Source organism: Ciconia boyciana, chromosome 3 (genome assembly GCF_034638445.1).
Source record: "Ciconia boyciana chromosome 3, ASM3463844v1, whole genome shotgun sequence".
Lineage (NCBI taxonomy): Eukaryota > Metazoa > Chordata > Aves > Ciconiiformes > Ciconiidae > Ciconia > Ciconia boyciana.
The window spans coordinates 45,216,529-45,233,101 of NC_132936.1; the positions used below are offsets into that span (position 1 = coordinate 45,216,529).

Genomic DNA, 16,573 nt, shown 5'->3' on the forward strand with positions numbered 1-16,573 from the left:
GAGGGACTGACGGTATCTCCCATCTCCTCTAGAACACACTGCAGTATACAGGCTGATACATGATGGCTTCAGATCTCCAGTGAGGAAGGGAAGGAAATCCAAGTCCAGGGAACCAAATTCAAAATTACTATTCTCACAGTTAAAGTGCCAGTAAAGAAGCAAGAGATGATGGAAGACATGCCGCTTCATCTCTCTTCCCTTAAAACACTTTTTCAGAAAAAGACAGCACTGACACCCTGAAGAACAGCAGGACTTAAACTGTACTGTAGCACTGAGATTTTCCTGTAAGCTTCAGTGGCTCCCTCTTGCCGTCCCAGGTGTTTAGACAATACCCTCAGCCACTAAAATCTCCCCTCTGTCTTTGACACAGAGCCTAGGCCCAGTAAATCAAAAGGAGACACTGTTAAATTTATCACAGCAGTGATTACATCGCCTTTGGAGATGAGATTAACTGACTCTTGGAGGCATTATTGTCATTTATTTCACTAGACCTTCTCTTTCAACAGACAGGGCAGTGTTAGTGGAACTCCTATTCTTGTTGGTGAACAGGCTTAATTTTATTTCAGGTCAAACACAGAGGTTTGAATTGCAGTAATCTATTTAAGGCAGAGCACCAATTAAACAAGGAGTATGTCTCACTATTGCTACATTCTGCACCCACACACCAGCAAAGCTGGTTAGCTAGACAGGACAATAAAATAAAACAGGAATGAGTTCTGCTTTGATATTTATGAATACTATGCCACTTATTTGCAGTACTGTTAGTGATTTTATACCAAGCTGCATTCAGTGTCACACAATAAAGCTGAACACAACCCAATATTCTGTGCACAAAATATCCATAACTTCCATTTTAAAAACAAAAATCAGCTCTGTAAGGGGCACGTAAGTATCACCCATTACAACTCACATTTTCTTCCATCACACGGTGCAGCCAACAACTTACGGCTCTTCCCCCTCGTATCTGAGCTGAGTTGTGATTGTCTTCATGAATGCCATTTTTGTTTGGGAGAAAGCTGTAGGAACTTTTGTTCTGGTGGATGCTCACCAGCAGGTCCTGTGCCCAGGGCACTCACAGACACAAATCAGCTAAGGGATTCTAAGGGATGGCTATAGACTGTTGTAGCCCAGCTGCCAAAAGACAGGAGTGGAATAAAACCTGTAACACTACTGGGGACAAAACCAGAATCCAGCACTAGCTCAAGAGGCAAATATACATGCTCCTGTAACAGCTCTTCCCTCACAGCCCTAATCTTATAACCAAAGGTGGTAAAACTCACCCTCTACCCGTCACAGATGGTCCAAACTGTACTCAAGATGGGAGGGAGCGGCACTAGGTGCTTGCTGGCTCCACAGCTTCTCCAGGCACCTCCTCCTCCTGCCACCACATGCCTGCTGCAACGCAGCAGCACAGAACGTGCTACCTCGGGGAGGTGGAGGAGACCAGGAGAGGAGAAGGAAGACGTGTTTGTTGTGGAGGTACGAGGAAGAAGACTCAAAATTAGGCATGTGGGCAGCTAAGCAAGGCCCTTCCCAAGCAACTGGAAATACCCATCCCCCTCAGGCATTCTTTAGGGACACAGCTTGACTCTATCATTTAAAAAAATTACTCCAGCAGAATTTCTGCTAAATCATTAGCAAGCTGAAAAATTTCCCCAAAATAGCCAAGATGCTAAACATTTTTCATTCTACTAATATGGGGAATAATCCATCACATATAAACACGCAGCACTTGAATCATAAAGGTCACTGTCTTGTGTTGAAATGAATCATGCCATGCAGTACCACTGCCTGTTTTATTTATTGCACAGTAAGATGATCTTAATTACTCAGTCCTAGCTGAAAGGTAGTACACGCAGTTCAGGTAGAATTTTTAGGAAAGTTATTTTCTTTTTAGGCTTTTTTTTCTTTTGCTGGATATTATTTCATTTGTTTTAGATATATTGACACATCTCTACCCCAACGTCTGTAAATTCTTTAGACAAGAAACATTTTGGCTTAAACAAAACTATCTAAGTCAGGCAAACAATCTTTGTTATTTAATATACAGCTAAAATAAAGTGTTTGAAACTATGAACTTGGGCATTAAATCCAGGAAGCCAGTGAATGCACAAAGATTGAGCAATTCTGTAGACTTTTGCTACCTTTTTGGAGAATGTTCATGTTTATTTTTTCTTCCCCCCCCCCCTGGTATTTTCACAGGTGTAATATGTACAGAAAAGAAAATGCCATTCTACTTAACAGCTTGTGTTAAAACAGTAATTCAAGGTTTCTTCACATCAGAAAATGACAACTCCTCAAAAAAAGATCAAACCAGTTCATAATGGCAAAGTTGTGGTTCCTGGAAAACTGGAGTTAAGAAATTCCTCACCCTTCCAACCACAACAAACTTGTGCTCTGAATTTTTATTTTTCACACAAAAATAAATCAAAATCTCTTTCAAGGAGGGCATTGTTGAATGATTTGAGAATTAAAAATCTCAAACAGTTGCAGAAAGACCACTGAAATCTTGCAGTTGTTTATGCATATGCCCAAATAAAAGAAAATATGAAAGCATTAAGCATACAAGTGAAAAAAATAGTAACAGAAAGCAATAAGAGGCAAAACAATTTTCTTCTCTATATACATAAATATTTTTACATGAGTAACAAGAAATGTCAAAAATACACAACTTTGAGTACAAAAGAATCATTTCAGCAATAGATTTGTACAAATGAGACTCGTGTAAGCAGCATGCTTTGACAGAATGAATTAAACTGTAACGTAATTCAAAATACATTCATTTCAATCCTCCATACCAAAGATTTCTGAAAATGTAACATGAGGGAATACAGTTTAGTAACAACTATCATTTCTGGAGAGGAAGAAAATTATAATTCCGCAGTAGAATCAAGAAGGATCAATTTCAGTTTTTAAAATCCTTGGTCTTGGTCAAGGTCAAGCCCACTAAAATGCCTCAGTAGCCTCAATCCTGCCAACGCGTATGTGTTTTAACATTACAAATGTTAGCAAGGTTACACTGATCTTGGCAGGATCACAGACAGCAAGACTGAGCAGTTTAGCAGTCTTCAACTTGGTCCTAGGACTTCAGCTGTAATTATCAAGGCACTGCTCTAAAGACAGTGTATTAGACACAATAGCCCAAATGGTTCTGTAAACACATAATTACCCTGGGGATGCTTCTATGCCACCTTGTTTCTTTTTTTGAACACCCTTTTGTTCACTGTGTGCTCTGATCACCTCTAAAACTGGTATGTGTGAACACTGCGTCACCATGTAAGTCACCTCTGAATTTGGGCCACACTATTTGGGTTTCCTTTCTCCAAGTATAAGTGGATGCAGCTCTGAGCAGAAACCCTGTTACAGTCAGTGTAAACAAACACTAAATTATCAAGACAAATTAACTTTCTTTGATGTTTGCAATTTCTACTTGACAGACAGTACTGATCAGAGATTATGAAATACCTACAAAATGTTTTCCCCTCCCTCTTCCAGAATGCAATTTCACTAACTTTCCTGTATTACTCGTCTTCTTTTCTTCTTGACTTACCATGTTTTATGACATTCATTCAAACCTCTTATGTTATAGCTCTGGAAGACAGCAAAAATACCTGTTCCTGACATCTTAGTGTATGCTCTCACTCTATTACATTAGCTCTAAGCACAATTTTGCTGCTTTCAGAGATAAACAGGCATGACAGCTCTGAAACAGAAAATCCATACTAACCAGGTCATAAACTTCCACTATCAATGTAAATGTAATTAAGAAAAGCTATACCGCAAAGACACACTAAAACACTCTGGTTTACAGCAGAACTCCTTTACTGCCTGTCATTTTGATCAGAAAAATCCATACCATCATCAGTGAAGTTGACAAGGAATGGAAAGCACAGACATCAATAACATCGCCACTGCCTAGGTGCCTTTACATGTAACCCACAACCTCAGCTAGCAGCTTTTTTAGAAAAATGAAATTACTCAATTCAAAATTGTTCCTTTTATACTTCTAAAATTCAAATATTGCCAACACTTTTACCAACGGTTGTCGATGAGAAGAACAGAGATAACTGTTAAATTAGTTCTTCACTGAAGACCTAAATAAAATCTGGGGTATAAAGGTTTAGTTGGCCTCAGGAAGCAAGCAGTCCCTGGACATCCACATAGTATAGGGCATTTCCTTCATACACTCAGTTCAATATTTATGCAGAAATAGATAAAATTGCTATTATTTGCTCCTTGGGTACAAGAACAATGAAGAGGTTCCCATGCTCTGGGGTACTGAAAGAGTGATGGAAGCAAGAGAAGCCCAAACCCTAGCCCTGGTTGATAAGTTTGTTGTACATTAATCCTCCTGTACTCAGTCACAGACAGCCCCGAAAAGCCCACTGCAAGGATGCACAAATTCTGCAGGCATTCTTCCCCAGCCTCAGAGCAACTGGGAATCTCACTTCAAAGCCCAAACCTAAGTCTTAATTTCACTTACCTTACCTTTTTCATCAGCTAAATATTTATTTAGCTGATAAAAAAAAATAAACTGAGTCTGGATTGCTATCATCAAGGAAAGCCTTTGCCTTTCTGCTTTCCAGGCAGGTACTAAGACAGCCTGACATTAATCAGAAAGGTGGTTTGGCATTTCAGGGAGAGAAGCTGATGCCTAGTAGATGAGAACAGCAGAGTAAACCCTTGAGGCAGCAGGCACTACAGAGGAAAAGGGGCAATGAAAAAATCAGTGTGAAGTAGTATCAGAGGGGAATTTAGGGGAATTTAACTTCCATCCCTAGCAAACTCTGCTGGCCAGTTGTTATTCATTATTACCAGTTTATGGCTTTGGTCTAATACTTAAACTGGAAAACAAGCAAGTTGAGGATTTTTTTCCCAGTCACTACTATGTAGACCAAGCCCTAGCCTCAACTATGGTTCATGTGCTATTTATTTGCTGGTTTACCCTACTATATCTAATTCTATCTGAACGAATGCCTGACAGCATGATTTCAGTAGCGTTGAGCACACCTAGCCTTATATGAGCTGCAAGCAGAAACAGCATTATAGCAACACAGTGTAAATTGTAGGCCAGAAGTCACAATTTCAGATAGGTTTTCAGGCATACCATCAGGTTTGGATAGCTTGTAATACCCTGAAGTAACAACTACAGCCACCCCTTCCCCCTGTGACAATTTTCACATGGAACTCTATTTTTCTAAACCTTGTGTTAGCCTAAACCTCAGGACATGGTATTTTCATTGCTTTCTTTCCCTTTCATTCTTCCATTTTCTCCTTCCAACTCCCCTGATAACTGAGCAGTTAATGTTACTTTTGATCAATTGTTAGAAAAACAGCAAATTTATGACTGTACATGTAGCTATACCAACATAAATTGCCCTTCTAGAGCTTACATGGGTCTTTCATTGAAATTCACCAATATAACAAAAATTAATAATAATAATTAATAATACCCCTTCGATACAGAACAAAATATTCCAATGAACAAATTCTATAGTAAATGTTGTAAAGTGCACAAAAATATTAATGGAAATATTTAAAAAAAAGAAAAAAGTTTTCTAGTGTCACCATGAAAACTTCTGAAACATTGTTAAAATTAAATAGAAGTAATCTAATGAGATTTTTTGGCTCTAATATATTGGCAGACAGCAGCAACATTTTTCAGAAAAATTACACCAACTAAATATACCGTATCTTAGCAGCATAAAAAGTCCCTACAATTAGATGCAATTGCAGGCCTAGTAAGCATAAACCTGACAAAATGTTACAAATGTAGTTTTCATTTAAAAGAAGGGATTTCCATGGAATCCTAGAGGTAACATTTGTTATTTTGTTTACATTGTGTTCTGGTAGTAAACCCAACTATAACCAATCACTTTCCCTCCCTCTATCTTTCCTCCCAAAATTACAGAGAGTACTGGAAAATTTAATCAAGTTATAAGACATGGCCACAATGAAGAAGCCATATTAAACAAAACAAAATTCAACCTAAAGCCTAAAAAAAAATAATCCCAGAAAATAACAATCATTGTCAAACAACCGCAGCTTCACACTACCGACCGATGCTCCCCACACACATAGATGGCACTGGGTCGAATGCGCCGCCTTGTATGGCCAGGTAGCTGTGGCAAAAACTTGAAGTATTTGGGCATCAAGTCCAAGCATGCATCATGAAACTTCTTAATCCTCCAGTAGTAAATCAGTGGGTTCAGTGCAGACTTGAGGTAGCAGAGCCAAAGGAGCCAAGTGCTTATCTCAAAAAAGTTGTGCTTGTAGTAGAAGTGGCTGTTGAATGTGGCAATAAGGCTGTAAGTGGTGAAGGGCGCCCAACAGACTATGAAGACAAGGAACAAAATCAAGATGGTTGTGAAGGCACGAGTTTTAAAGCTCATATCAATATTCATCTGAAAAGGTCTCTGTAAGCTCATGAGACCAAGTTTGCTGGCCTGGCTCAGGCATATGCTATCAGGGTGGCTATGGATACGAACTGCATTGTGACGGACGGTGTTGAGTATGCCCATAAAAGAATACAGCATTACCAGGAATGGAATAAAAAAAGAAATTAGCAAGATAACTATCACATAGGCTCGGTAACCTGGGCTTGTAGAGTAGCCAAAAACACACTGAGGTGCTCTTGAGGGTATCTGCAGATTAGGATTCCCTACTGATAACGGAAAAGCAACAACAAAGGATGCTGCCCAGGAAATCACAATGAGAATCTTTGCACGGTAAGGGTTCAGTTTATCTTGCCTCTGAACTATGATAAGAAATCGGTCAATACTAATAATAAGAAGAATGGCTACCCCCTCTATGACAAAAAGCCAGAAGAACATGGCAGAGACTCTGCAGAATATATCCCCGAAAATCCACTGAGTGGTAATGATTGTTATCAGAGCAAAAGGCATGTTCAGCACTGCCAGCAGCATGTCTGCAAAAGCCAGGCTTGCTAAGAGGATGTTAATTGCAGATCGCATAGCTGCCTTCTGGTAGACCATGAGGCAGACAACAAAGTTTCCAAGGAAAGAAACCAATAGGATAAATATCATAGCAGCAGAAAGAATGATCTGGAGTGGCAAACTCAAGCTCCTGAAAACTTCTTGCGACGGCAGGATAGCTGTAGTGTTTACCAGAAAAGTACTCCTCTCAGTGGTGAGCACGGCACCTGAACTATATCTCAATGGCTGTGTTGTGCCACTACGAAGCAAGAACTGGGGAGTGGTAAAATTCGTATAGGCATTTTCATAAACAATAAAAGTAGCATTTGAGGTCCCAGAGCGGGCCAGCGTCAACATTGCTGAGAAAACCATTGCTTCAGGAGAAAAAAAAGCAGAACCAAAGGTCTTCAAGGCATTTCATCTTGTTCAGGCAGTATTTTATTCCTGGTCATTTAACAAATCACAATTCAACGTCTGAAAGCATCAAAGTTCTTAAATTCACATCAGTATTTCCATCTGAAAAAGAAAGAAACAAATTTAAAGAAACAAACTAAGACTCTCTGAAACCAATGGGAACCAAACAATTGCTACACTTTCCTTAATGACAAAAGGATTCTTAATACATATTTACACTTTAGGTCGACAAAATTTACTTAAGCACCAGTCACAGGAGTCTCATATTATAGATCCTGCTCCTGTAGTCTTGCCAATACTGTACAAGACTCTCAACCCACCAAGCTTTTTTCTACTATAACCAGGACTGGAAAACTTTTGTGTTTGAAAACAAACTTTACTGATTAAAAGTGAATAAATCAAATCAGTATGTTTATTTAAATCTCATAATTTTTAAACTAACTTCATGATTTTGTTTTTAAACTGCCTACAGCTGGAAACTTTAATAACATTTCCAAATAACTTAAATAGTATCAGCGTCACCTATCTGCCTGTTTGGTAGGCACTGAAAAGCTTACCTATCTCAGCTATCCTATACAATACAGAATCCTTGGTTCCATGTCAGTCATTAGCAGCAGATGCCTCAGGAAAAACATGTAAAACATCTTAACCTCTTATTAACTATTACATAACTTGTCCACAGGATGAAAGTATTTCTCAATTTGTTGCGTTTAGTGACTGATTCACATCAAGGTGCAGGAAACTAACTCTTCTTCAGTTGCTACAACCCTTCCCCCTGCAGCAAGCTTTCCTGCTTTCACTGGTCTAGACACGTCTTTGTTAATTCATCTTGGTATCCCATGTAATTTAACCGTGTGCGCCCTCTTTTTCCCTATAAATCTAATCCTTAGACTTTCTGCTGAACTCCCTCCCTCATCACTATGCTGATACAATGCAACATTTCCTTTTATAGTTTACATGTACTGTCTTGTTGTACTATTATTATATATATTGAATTATGTACTGTCCTTACAGACAAATAAAATGCAAAAGAGTTGAGAGTTGTCTCCTCTTTTCAGTACTAGCTCTTCATAGAACTCCTCCCCTCTAACTTGGCCTATTAAATTAAACACTCCCAGAGTACTCTGGCATCTGATCAAGCTGGAAACCAGAAGGATTCTATGCCCTTTTAAAAAACAGATCACCATAGCCAGAAACTTAAAGTGGGATTCACCTCATTCATTCTGGATGACTGCAATAGTCACTTCAGGCTGTTTTCATGTTTTTAGTCAGAAGAGGCATCTTCAGAGGGCAATCTATCTCCTCCATCTCTGCACATGGTGACAAGCTGGTGCTACTAACTCAAGCTTATGTTCGGTAACACAAAACCTGCCCACAGTATTTATGCAGGTTGTTTGGTATCAACATCAGGCAAAACTGAAAGGAGGAAGGAATGCTTTTGCGAATTTACACAAGGACCACATGCATCGTGGAGGGTCAAAAGTTTACTCTTCCCTGGATAATACTTCACCAACAAAGACATGAACTGTAAGATAACAAAGTCTAATCTATTTCCCCAGTTTAGACTTCTAGCGATCCGAATGCAAGCCTGCTCAGGCTGCTGCCAAGGATTCATCAAGGAACATCAGCACTATGACCTGCTCCTCTCATTCCATAGCAAAGCTATTCCCTTCCTATCTGCAAGCTCAATATCGCTAGATGATTTCCAGTGCCAGATCACCTTCAGCATTTTTTTCTAAGACAAACAATTAACCTCTCTGTCTCCTTTAATTTTCACTGGTATCATGAAGGGATATTGATATAAACATCCTAATTTCATTGAGTCATACAAATTCCACTTTCTAGAGGTGTCGTGGTTTAACCCCAGCTGGAAACTAAGCACCACACAGCAGCTCACTCGCTTACTTCCCCCTGGTGGGATGGGGGAGAGAATTGGAAGGGTAAAAGTGAGAAAACTCGTGGGTTGAGATCAAGACAGTTTAATAGGTAAAGCAAAAGCTGCGCACGCAAGCAAAGCAAAACAAGGAATTAATTCACTCCTTCCCATGGGCAGGCAGGTGTTCAGCCATCTCCAGGAAAGCAGGGCTCCATCACGCGTAATGGTTACTTGGGAAGACAAACACCATCACTCTGAATGTCCCTCGCTTCCTTCTCCTTCCCCTAGCTTTATATGCTGAGCATAACGTCATATGGTATGGAATAGCCCTTTGGTCAGCTGGGGTCAGCTGTCCCAGCCGTGTCCCCTCCCAACTCCTTGTGCAGCCCCAGCCTACTCGCTGGTGGGGTGGGGTGAGAAGCAGCAAAGGCCTTGACTGTGTAAGCACTGCTCAGCAGCAATGAAAACATCTCGGTATTATCAACACTGTTTCCAGCACAAATCCAAACCATAGCCCCATACTAGCTACTATGAAGAAAATTAACTCTAGCCCAACCAAAATCAGCACATTCTCCACCCCTTATTCCATACCATTTACGTCATGCTCAGATCCCACACTATCCAATACAACCTCATTAACCACTACCCCCGTTCCCATCCTTTGATACAACACACAGATATAATTCCCTTAGTCTATGGACCACCCATGTCTTTAAAATGTCCACAAATGTCCATTGAGTCCATGAATTTGGACTCCATCTGTTATGGTGGTCACTCAGGACAGGAGAGGTGGTGTGTTGCGTGGAGTTACTGGGCACCAAAGCCAGCTCAGGTCGGGTCCTGCTTGAATGGGAGGGAATGTCATCATTTTCTATTTTATCCTATTATATTTCAAAGATTGTTAAACTCAGCAAGAGTATACTAAGCTACCTACATTGACATTTTGCAAAAATGCCAAATTCTGTTAACTTTATTCTAGGTTTTCCTTTTCTCTCCATTCTCTCCCTTTCATTTTTATTTTACATTAACTCTTCTAGAGAAAACCTCAATGTTAATTACAGGCTAAAGCATACATAGTAGCCAAAACTCTTCTTTCTTTGGTCTTTATAAACCTTTCCTTTAATAGTCTTCTTTAATACATTTGTTAGAATAAAATCTGTAACCAACAGCAGAAAGGTTAGCACACCCTTCCAGGATAAATAAGCAAGGATTTTAGCAATGAACATGAGAATCTCACCCAAAGTTCCACCGAGGTTTATGACTCCACACGTGAAGAACACTGAAGAGGGAAGGAAGCTGTAGTGTTCTGCAGGGACTGCAAAAGAGCATAAATTCAACAAATAATCCTGGATTTAAAATCATGGAGTATAGAAAATTAGATCCCCACGGCAGTATCTTTTAGAGTTCTGTAAGCAATAAGCCAGCAAAGGTAACTTTTGCATTTCTGATTGTTTTTGACAAGGTCTCTCCACCAAAGCTCTAAAATAAACTAATCTGCCATTAGGTAAATGTAAAGCCGTCTCACAGACAATATCAGTTTAAAATAGGAAACAAAAGAAGGAGCAGTTAGTTTTGCAGTGAAAAAAGGTCACCAGAATGATCCTACAAAGAAAAGCTATACTGGGGTTCAAGCTTTTCAATCTACAGGGGAGAAGAAGGAAATGTGAAACCACGACATTTGCTGATGATGAACATGAACTATTTTTCAGAGCAATTTAATAAAAACAAAGGTCAACTATAAAGATGTACAGAGGAATCTCATGACAGTTAGTGACAAGCTAATAGACTGCCAGATAAAATTAAGTGTTGCTAGAGGTAAAGCTATGCATGTATAGAAAAAAAAGTTATCTGCACAGTAACAGATGCTAAACCAATGATTACCATCCAGAAGAAAAACAGATCTTCAAGTTTTGATAGTCTGCTCTATGAAAACATCAACCAAGTGTTCAGAATTTTTAGCAAACAGAGAAGTAAAGCAGGAGCTATCTACATGCACTGTATGTTTATACACACTACCTGATACAATACACATCCCATGGCACCTCCTATCTTCAGTACTATGTTCAGTTCTGCTCCACCTGATCTCCATTCAAAAGTGACTGAAAAAAGGTATCATAGAGGTCTACAGAATTATTAGTGGCACAGGAAAAGTGAATGATTGCTGTCTCTCATAATACAGAAATAGGAAAAGCCAAAGGAATCACAAAATTCCAGAACAGCTGAGGTTGGAAGGGACCTCTGGAGGTCATCTTGTCCAACCCCTCTGCTCAAGCAGGGTCACCTAGAGTCGGTTGCCCAGGACCACATCTAGATGGCTTTTGAGTGTCTCCAAGGATGGAGACTCCACAACTTCTCTGAGTGACCTGCGCCAGTGCTTGGTCACCCTCACAGTGGAAGAAAGTGTTTCCTGATGTTCAGGTGGTACCTGTGTTTCAGTTGGTGCCCATTGCCTCTGGTCCTGTCACTGGGCACCACTGAAAAGAGCCCGTCCTCTTTGCACTTTCCCTACAAGTATTTCTATACATTGATAAGATCCCCCTGAGCTTTCTCTGCTCCAGGCTGAACAGTTCCAGCTCTCTCAGCCTTTCCTCACAGGAGAGATGCCCCAGTCTCTTCATCATCTTTGTAGCCCTTCACTAGACTCTCTCCAGTATGTCCATGTCTCTCTTGAACTAAGGAGCCCAGAATTCGAAATTATTATTTCACAATTAATTGTGAAAATACTTGCCACAGGGTGCTGTGGATGCCATAGAGCTTCTGTGGATTTAGAAGGCAATTTAGGACATATTTCACGTGATCTTTATACAGATGTCCATGTCAGGAAGAGGTGAATCACCTTCATGAAGCACGTGTCTCCCTCTGCTGACTGCAAAGGGTACAGGGCCATCAGATTTGAATACAGACATTTTGAGCACATACATGCAGGTACTTGACTAACTTCAAATATATACAACAGAATTGGCTCACTTAGGTTAAGTTTACAGCTCTTTAAACATATTTATGCCACACAGCTTTACACTCTGAATGATGAAGTTCAGCAGAGCCTTAGATGATAACACATATCAAAAGCTCTAAAAAAAACCCCCTGCAAATGTTCCAGAAAATACTGCTTTATCACCAATTGTCCTTCTAAACAGAAGGAACCAGACAAGGGGAGTAAGCGCAAAAGTGTTCTGCACCCTTAATTTAGTCAAAAAGATTGTGCTACTCTGCATTTCTCAAGCCAGTAGCATCCAGTATATAGTAAAGGACAAAGGACTCATAGCTGTCTACAGCGTATTCCTAACAAACCCAGAAAAAGTGACTAAGAAAAATAATCTCATGTATGCTCTCTCACCATGCCAGCTCTCTACACAAATAACTACCTCCTATTTTGTGCCTTCTCCCCTCAATGTGAAGCTTGTATGCTTTTCTGTACAGTGTTAAGAGAAGAGGAGGAGAATGACCTCATGAAAGCTGCTGCCTAGACTTAGCCAAGTACTTAAAGTGGGAAGCGAGCATTAGCCATTTGGCTGTTGCATAAATCATCAGCCATATCTTCTTTTCAAGAAGGACAAGAGAGTGAGTGGTGATCAGCTGTTACAAAGAAGACACCTAACCTAATAAGCGGACTGCAGGCTTTGGAACCCAGGTAGAAAGAAACTCTTGAGTGTTGCTCCTGTGCTCGTTGCTTCCCGATTGATGGTTTCCAGGTGGCACCCTTCTCTGTACTCTGTCACTCTGAGGTATGAAATCTGTCCATGCGCTGCATACTGAATCTGCATGCTCAAATGTGTTTTGGAGTTACGCTTACCTAACCTGCAGGCAAGTCAGTTATGCTCTTTCTTGGCTATCATCCTTCGTAAATGTGACTGGCATTTCAGCCAATAAACTCAAAAGGATCCCTTCTGTAGCAGTCATATATATAAATTTCCACCCTCCCCCCCCCCTTTTTTTTTTTTGCTACTTAAAGGGCTTCTACCATAAGCATCCACATGATTATTAAACATGCGCCTCCACCCCTCTTCTTACCCTTCCAACTTCCCAAAAATTATGTAAGGATAGAAATTTAAGCTGAAAGAAAGGGACCAATAAGATAACTTCACAGCAATTTCATGTCAGTCGTCACTCGCTCTTTGAGGAAGACCGATCCTGTAATTTCAAAGCCAGAGTCATTGCAGAATGGTAATCACATAGCTTGTAAAAGACAACCATGCTTTGGCAGTTTAAATAGGTAAGCTTATTGATGGTCAAAGTACTCCTGCAAGAGGCAGATACCTTTTTGTCACAGCATTCTCACTTTTGGAACATGTACTCTCACTGATTCTTTTCAGATGCAAAAAAGCTTCACACAATCACTTTTTTCCATTTCAGTGCTGAAAATTACTGGGTATGCACATTTTCTCTCAAGCAAGGTTCTCACTCATATACAACTTTCTTTTTATGGAACATAATAGACACAATTATTTCAATGAAGTACACACTTAAAGCTAAATACCACAGAAATTTCATTCATCAAATATAATTATTGCTAGAACTATGGCGTCTGTTTTTAACAGCTTTTGAAGCTAAAAGGTTTCTGTTGAAAATTTGGATAGTATGCTCAACCAGAAATAAAAATTATATCTTATATGCAAAGCCAACATCAGTCAAAACCAGTAACTCCAACATAGACAAAACAGGGAACATAACAGTACCTTAATAACAGTTATGTTTAATGCAGATCAGAACATGCCATAAACAGCTGCCAAAATGTTCAATGATTTATTAAATTTATCTGCTAAAAGTAAGCATATTTTCAGTACTGCCCAGCACCAAGATTTGGTCCAGCACACAGAAATCATTCTTCTTCAGAAACCTGAAGATAGCAATGCCTGGTATAGTGATCCTGTTTCTTGGGGATGTTTTAAGTGGTCACAAATGGGAAGCTTCTGCATGCTTTATAGCTATTATCAATGGTTTTATTTTGAAGGTAAAGTTTGGCAAAAACAATTTTTGCAACATAAAAAACATTATAAGTGCAAAATATTCTTAGGGGAAACAGGATAATGTCAACAACAAACATGAAGGCTATGGGCTTATTTTGTTTTCAAAAAAAAATTGTGTTGACAGAAAATACTCAAGTATGAGCTCTCTGACACCCCATTATTGTACAAAGAAGCCCGGGACATACTCCCCTCTCGATACGAATAGAGCATTGTTTCCTATGCCATTAAGCAGAGGCAGGAACATATTGCAATGGAATCCTTTCTGCTAAAGCCAGTGCAAAGAATGAGTCAGAGCACAAATCAGCAGGGACAGTGTTCTTACTCACCTAACTGTTCCTCCTCAAAGGAACTAGCAGTTTTCAGTTTTAATACCTATTTACATATCCTAAATTGAAACTAATCAACTACACTGCATGAGTAGATGACCCATAAAACTATTCACAAGAGGCATTAGTTCAATTTAGGAAATTTTCCTTTTTTCCCACTCTATAAACACTACTGCGGCAATTTTCATAGGAAAGTATTGTGGGAAACAGCCACCTCTGCTCTGAGTCATTAAGTACAACTAATTGCCCTCTTGAGGATATTTCTTTCTGTCCTTAATTCAGAGAGCCATTAACTGTCAAGAAATGTCAGCCATGGGAATCATTATTACTATTCTAAACCACAAATATGCAAAAAGTAAGGAATAATTTTATTTTCTTAGCTCTTGGGAAAAATCATGTTCTTAATTTGTAGATCATGTGAAAGGACTTACGCAGTTCTAGGTTCATTTCTAGTACTGTCACAATATTCCCCCAACTTCTAACTTTCCCACTAGTTCAATGGTCATATTAACTGTATTCATGCTGAAGAGCTAACCGAATACTGTAGTACCTAGAAGAGCAGTAAACATACTCTTTTAATTCATAGTCTCTGCCTAGTTATTAACATACAACTAACAAGTTGGAAGCTTCCTAAATTTTAAATGGACCTTCAAATTATACATGCAATCACTACATGTCAGTTTGACAAATAAAATAGAATTTTAAAAAAAGCGTACCAATCCAGACAGGCTCCCATGAAGAGCAGGAATCATAAGTCATCTTGTGGTGTTCTGTTCAGCAAAGTATTCCCTTTCCAAATAACCTGTCCAAAAAAAAATGTTGATGACACATTTACACACAAGGCAGGACAAGATCAGAACAGCAAAAGTTTTTCCTGTAATAAAACTTTATTTTTATTGGGAGAGGTAGAAAGGTAGAATATGCTGTGTCTCCTGACAAAAGGCAGATCACATGCCCCTTTCTTGCAGAAGGTATACACCGTAGGCAGGACTAAGGCATCTAAGTTGCATCAAGCCAAAGAGATCCTTAGCTATCTCACCTGTGAAGCATAAGAATCTCACCATTTAATACTAACATTTGCCAGGACTGGAGTAACATGTTGTTTCAGATCTCATTCAGATGCATTTCTTTAATTTGTAGACAAGCACACAGCAGTTAGATCCAGTAAGATTTATGGCAGCTATTAAAATACATCAGGATCCTGATCTTAAGACCCCCAAAGCCTCTCAGAAAAAATGTCATTTAAATCCACAGGGTGCTACTGAACATCATAAAGAAGATGAATAAATTTTCCCCAAATGGTAAAGATATCAGTGTAATAGTATTGGAAAAGCAAAGGGCAAGAAAACAGGTCTAGAGAGGAAGAATAAACCATGAAAGTTTCAATGCAGGATCTCAGCACATCCTTTACATGCTCTTGTACCAATCAATCATCAGCACAATGCTATTATGCCTCAAGTAGTTAAAATGATTTCTGTAAACTGGGCCTAACATAGCTAAAAAGCTGCATATTGCATCATGACATACCTGTTGTTAACTTTGCACATAAATTTTCAATGTAGCTTTTCCATATGCTCTCAGAAGGAAGCCAGAAAATTTCATTGAGCCTTGAAAGCTGAGTTTATGTCACACTAAAATATCCCAGTGACCTGATTTATATATAAATATTTTTTATATATAAAAATCAAAAGAACAAAGATGTGGGACACAGACACTTTCACATGCTGGTTTTAAGAAGGCTACACAACTTTTAATTTCTGCCAGAAGCAGCTTTTGGAACATCTGTAAGTCACCTCCACACTGGAGCTAAAGATATCAGGATCTTTCAGGAGCAAGTTTCTAAATAAATGCTGTACACGACAGTTGGAGGACAGACCAGCCAATGAGCTTACAATGACCTCCTACAAGGGAAGCAATAAGAACAAACTGTACTTTAAGACCACTCATAATCTTGTGGTTCCTCCAACCATTCGAGTGATGAGTTTCTGTATATGCAACCAACTTAATATGGACTTCAAACACCCAAAACATAACGCCTGATTTGCCAGACTGGCA

At 39.3% G+C, this 16,573-nt stretch overlaps 1 protein-coding gene across 7 annotated transcripts in view; it reads right to left on the reverse strand.

The window, feature by feature from the left end:
- Positions 1 to 2,176: 2,176 nt before the first annotated feature.
- Positions 2,177 to 16,573, reverse strand: part of GPR63 (G protein-coupled receptor 63) — a 50,367-nt gene continuing 35,970 nt past the window's right edge. For 3 of the 7 annotated variants that reach the window (XM_072855524.1, XM_072855522.1, XM_072855523.1), the window contains 4 exons: positions 15,235 to 15,320; positions 11,242 to 12,091; positions 10,463 to 10,540; positions 2,177 to 7,451 (listed from right to left, as the gene is read on the reverse strand). In XM_072855524.1, the coding sequence (XP_072711625.1) occupies positions 6,048 to 7,307 (1,260 nt within the window). In that variant the 5' untranslated portion in view covers positions 7,308 to 7,451; positions 10,463 to 10,540; positions 11,242 to 12,091; positions 15,235 to 15,320 and the 3' untranslated portion in view covers positions 2,177 to 6,047. Of the gene's footprint in view, positions 7,452 to 8,866; positions 10,066 to 10,462; positions 10,541 to 11,241; positions 12,092 to 15,234; positions 15,321 to 16,573 lie in introns of those variants that run through there. The other 4 variants (XM_072855520.1, XM_072855525.1, XM_072855521.1 and 1 more) reach the window with 3 other exon arrangements.